Source organism: Heterodontus francisci, chromosome 9, assembly GCF_036365525.1.
Source record: "Heterodontus francisci isolate sHetFra1 chromosome 9, sHetFra1.hap1, whole genome shotgun sequence".
NCBI classification, from domain to species: domain Eukaryota; kingdom Metazoa; phylum Chordata; class Chondrichthyes; order Heterodontiformes; family Heterodontidae; genus Heterodontus; species Heterodontus francisci.
This window is the reverse complement of record NC_090379.1, coordinates 1,407,910-1,412,924: the sequence shown is the minus strand read 5'-3', so window position 1 is coordinate 1,412,924 and position 5,015 is coordinate 1,407,910. Positions and strand designations below refer to the sequence as shown.

The 5,015-nt window shown below is 69.3% G+C and overlaps 1 protein-coding gene across 1 annotated transcript in view; it reads right to left on the bottom strand.

Moving 5' to 3' along the window:
* The window catches only part of eif2b2 (eukaryotic translation initiation factor 2B, subunit 2 beta), a 25,814-nt gene extending 21,985 nt beyond the window's left edge, over positions 1 to 3,829 (bottom strand). Inside the window, exon 1 of the mRNA XM_068039822.1 lies at positions 3,645 to 3,829. Coding sequence (XP_067895923.1) covers positions 3,645 to 3,795 — 151 coding nt within the window. The 5' untranslated portion in view covers positions 3,796 to 3,829. The remainder of the gene's footprint in view (positions 1 to 3,644) is intronic.
* Between the last annotated feature and the right edge of the window lie 1,186 nt (positions 3,830 to 5,015).

Sequence of the window (5,015 nt, the reverse complement as noted above, 5' to 3'; positions counted from 1 at the left end):
TGGGGGGGAGGGGGTGAATACCCAGTCCCGGTGGGGGGGGGGGGGGGGGGGGAAGGGAGGGGGTGAATACCCAGTCCCGGTGGGGGGGGGGGGGGGGGGAAGGGAGGGGGTGAATACCCAGTCCCGGTGGGGGGGGGGGGGAAGGGAGGGGTGAATACCAGTCCGGTGGGGGGGGGGGGGGGGGGGAATACTCAGTCCCAGTGGGGGGGGGGGGGAGAGGGGGTGAATACCCAGTCCCAGTGGGGGGGGGGGGTGAATACCCAGTCCGGTGGGGGGGGGGGGGGGTGAATACCCAGTCCCGGTGGGGGGGGGGGGGAGGGGGTGAATACCCAGTCCCGGTGGGGGGAGGGGGGGGAGGGTGAATACCCAGTCCGGTGGGGGGGGGGGGGGAGGGGGTGAATACCCAGTCCCGGTGGGGGGGGGGGGGGGTGAATACCCAGTCTCGGTGGGGGGGGGGGGGGGAGGGGGTGAATACCCAGTCCCGGTGGGGGGGGGGGGGGGAGGGGGTGAATACCCAGTCCGGTGGGGGGGGGGGGGGGGAGGGGGTGAATACCCAGTCCCGGTGTGGGGGGGGGGGGGGGGAGGGGGTGAATACCCAGTCCCGGTGGGGGGGGGGGGGAGGGGGTGAGTACCCAGTCCCGGTGGGGGGGGGGGGAGGGGGTGAGTACCCAGTCCCGGTGGGGGGGGGGGGGGAGGGGTGAGTACCCAGTCCCGGTGGGGGGGGGGGGGGAGGGGGTGAATACCCGGTCCCGGTGGGGGGGGGGGGGGAGGGGAGGGGGTGAATACCCAATCCCAGTGGGGGGGGGGGGGGGGTGAATATCCAGTCCGGTGGGGGGGGGGGAGGGGGTGAATAGCCAGTCCCGGTGGGGGGGGGGGGGAGGGGGTGAATACCCGGTCCAGTGGGGGGGGGGGAGGGGGTGAATACCCGGTCCAGGTGGGGGGGGGGGGAGGGGGTGAATACCCGGTCCAGGTGGGGGGGGGGGGAGGGGGTGAATACCCGGTCCAGGTGGGGGGGGGGGGGGGGGGGTGAATACCCAGTCACGGTGGGGGTGAATACCAGTCCCAGTGGGGGGGGGGGTGAATACCCAGTCCCGGTGGGGGGGGGGGGTGAATACCCAGTCCGGTGGGGGGGGGAGGGGGAGGGGGTGATTACCCGGTCCCGGTGGGGGGGGGAGGGGGAGGGGGTGAATACCTGGTCCGGTGGGAGGGGGAGGGGGGAGGGGGTGAATACCCAGTCCCGGTGGGGGGGGGGGGGGAGGGGGTGAATACCCGGTCCCGTGGGGGGGGGGGGGGGGAGTGGGAGGGGGAGGGGGTGATTACCCGGTCGCGGTGGGGGGGGGAGGGGGAAGGGGTAAATACCCAGTCCCGGTGGGGGGGGGGGGGGGGGAAGGGGGTGAATACCCGGTCCGGTGGGGGGGGGGGAGGGGGTGAATACCCAGTCCCGGTGGGGGGGGGGGGGAGGGGGTGAATACCCAGTCCCGGTGGGGGGGGGGGGGAGGGGGTGAATACCCAGTCCCGGTGGGGGGGGGGGGGAGGGGGTGAATACCCAGTCCGGTGGGGGGGGGGGGGGAGGGGGTGAATACCCAGTCCCGGTGGGGGGGGGGGAGGGGGTGAATACCCAGTCCCGGTGGGGGGGGGGGAGGGGTGAATACCCAGTCCCGGTGGGGGGGGGGGGGAGGGGGTGAATACCCAGTCCCGGTGGGGGGGGGGGGGGGAGGGGGTGAATACCCAGTCCCGGTGGGGGGGGGGGAGGGGGTGAATACCCAGTCCCGGTGGGGGGGGGGGGAGGGGGTGAATACCCAGTCCCGGTGGGGGGGGGGGGAGGGGGTGAATACCCAGTCCCGGTGGGGGGGGGGGAGGGGGTGAATACCCAGTCCGGTGGGGGGGGGGGGGAGGGGGTGAATACCCAGTCCCGGGTGGGGGGGGGGGAGGGGGTGAATACCCAGTCCCGGTGGGGGGGGGGGGAGGGGGTGAATACCCAGTCCGGTGGGGGGGGGGGGAGGGGTGAATACCCAGTCCCGGTGGGGGGGGGGGAGGGGGTGAATACCCAGTCCCGGTGGGGGGGGGGGAGGGGTGAATACCCAGTCCCGGTTGGGGGGGGGGGAGGGGGTGAATACCCAGTCCCGGTTGGGGGGGGGGGAGGGGTGAATACCCAGTCCCGTGTTGGGGGGGGGGGGGGAGGGGTGAATACCCAGTCCGGTTGGGGGGGGGGGGGGAGGGGTGAATACCCAGTCCCGGTTGGGGGGGGGGGGAGGGGGTGATACCCAGTCCGTTGGGGGGGGGGGGAGGGGGTGAATACCCAGTCCCGGTGGGGGGGGGGGGGGAGGGGGTGAATACCCAGTCCCGGTTGGGGGGGGAGGGGGTGAATACCCGGTCCGGTGGGGGGGGGAGGGGGTGAATACCCGGTCCCGGTGGGGGGGGGGGGAGGGGTGAATACCCGGTCCCGGTGGGGGGGGGGGGGGGGAGGGGTGAATACCCGGTCCCGGTGGGGGGGGGGGGGGGGAGGGGGTGAATACCCGGTCCCGGTGGGGGGGGGGGGGGGAGGGGAGGGGGTGAATACCCGGTCCCGGTGGGGGGGGGGGGGAGGGGGAGGGGGTGAATACCCGGTCCCGGTGGGGGGGGGGGGAGGGGGAGGGGGTGAATACCCGGTCCCGGTGGGGGGGGGGGGAGGGGAGGGGGTGAATACCCGGTCCCGGTGGGGGGGGGGGGGAGGGGAGGGGGTGAATACCCGGTCCCGGTGGGGGGGGGGGGGAGGGGGAGGGGTGAATACCCGGTCCCGGTGGGGGGGGGGGGAGGGGGAGGGGGTGAATACCCGGTCCCGGTGGGGGGGGGGGGAGGGGGAGGGGGTGAATACCCGGTCCCGGTGGGGGGGGGGGGAGGGGGAGGGGGTGAATACCGGTCCCGGTGGGGGGGGGGGGGAGGGGGAGGGGGTGAATACCCGGTCCGGTGGGGGGGGGGGGGAGGGGGATGGGGTGAATACCCGGTCCCGTGGGGGGGGGGGAGGGGAGGGGGTGAATACCCGGTCCCGGTGGGGGGGGGGGGAGGGGAGGGGGTGAATACCCGGTCCCGGTGGGGGGGGGGGGAGGGGAGGGGGTGAATACCCGGTCCGGTGGGGGGGGGGGGAGGGGGAGGGGGTGAATACCCGGTCCGGTGGGGGGGGGGGAGGGGGTGATTACCCGGTCCCGGTGGGGGGGGGGGGGGGGAGGGGGTGAATACCCGGTCCGGTGGGGGGGGGGGGGGGGAGGGGGTGAATACCCGTCCCGGTGGGGGGGGGGGGGAGGGGGAGGGGGAGGGGTGAATACCCAGTCCCGGTGGGGGGGGGGGGGGGAGGGGGTGATTACCCGGTCCCGGTGGGGGGGGGGGGGGGGAGGGGGTGAATACCCGGTCCCGGTGGGGGGGGGGGGAGGGGGAGGGGGGAGGGGGTGATTACCCAGTCCCGGTGGGGGGGGGGGGGGGGAGGGGGTGATTACCCGGTCCCGGTGGGGGGGGGGGGAGGGGGGAGGGGGTGAATACCCGGTCCCGGTGGGGGGGGGGGGGGGGGTGTGAATACCCGGTCCCGGGGGGGGGGGGGAGGGGGTGAATACCCAGTCCCGGGGGGGGGTAGATTTCGCTCTCGGGCCTCAGGCTCTGCTTCTTCCCGGTACCTGCGTTATTCCACCGGCTGCGAGCGACGATCTGACGCAGCAGTCCCGCGGTTCCAGACGCCACATCCACGGAGCGACTCAACTCCCCGCGGGACAATTGACCGATAAAGGCGGCAACTCGCTCCGACACATCGGGCTGGATGGCGGGCATGGTGGAACAGATATACAGCCAGGCGGACCGGAATTAGTGGCGCACTACCGGAACCGGATGTCGGTGCCTACAGTCAGGTGGCCCCTTCCAGCCTCCATGTTGGTGAGGGCAGGAAGATTCCCTCACTACAAAACACTTCACTCTCCTCCCACTCCCTCATTCCTATCATCCCTGTCCTATACCCTCATTCATTCCCCTTCCCCCATGTCAAAGTACAGCACAGGAACAGGCCATTCGGCCCTCCAAGCCGATCTAGATGCCTGCCTAAACTAACACCTTCTGCACTTCCAGGGTCCGTATCCCTCTATTCCCATTCTATTCATATATTTGTCAAGATGCCTCTTAAACGTCGCTATCGTATCTGCTTCCACCACCTCCCCGGCAACAAGTTCCAGGCATTCACCACCCTCTGTGTAAAAAACTTGCCTCACACATCCCCTCTAAACTTTGCCCCTCACACCTTAAACCTATGTCCCTTAGTAACTGACTCTTCCACCCTGGGAAAAAGCTTCTGACTATCCACTCTGTCCATGCCGCTCATAACTTTGTAAACCTCTATCATGTCGCCCCTCCACCTCCGTCGTTCCAGTGAAAACAATCCGAGTTTATCCAACCTCTCCTCATAGCTAATGCCCTCCAGACCAGGCAACATCCTGGTAAATCTCCTCTGTACCCTCTCCAAAGCCTCCACATCCTTCTGGTAGTGTGGCGACCAGAATTGCACGCAATATTCTAAGTGTGGCCGAACTAAACATCTGTACAGCTACAGCATGACTTGCCAATTTTTATACTCTATGCCCCGACCGATGAAGGCAGGCATGCCGTATGCCTTCTTGACTACCTTATCCACCTGCGTTGCCACTTTCAGTGACCTGTGGACCTGTACGGTCAGATCTCTCTGCCTGTCAATACTCCTAAGGGTTCTGCCATTTACTGTATACTTCCCACCTGCCAATTCCCACCTGCCAATGTCCTACCAATTCACTGTTCCTTGACCCCAACCCCTCACTCTTTTCTCCCTCTCCCCTCCACATCACCACTTCCCCATCCGAGGGTGGGGATATTGGAATTTGGGAGAATATTGGCGGGCTGAGGTAGGTATATTGGGGAGTGGGGGATCTCGTAGCTTTGGGGAGGAGGGGTGTATCGGAATGAAGTCGGGGTGCAGGAAGAATATTGTAGCACAGGTATATTAGGGTGCAGAGGATATCAGGATATGG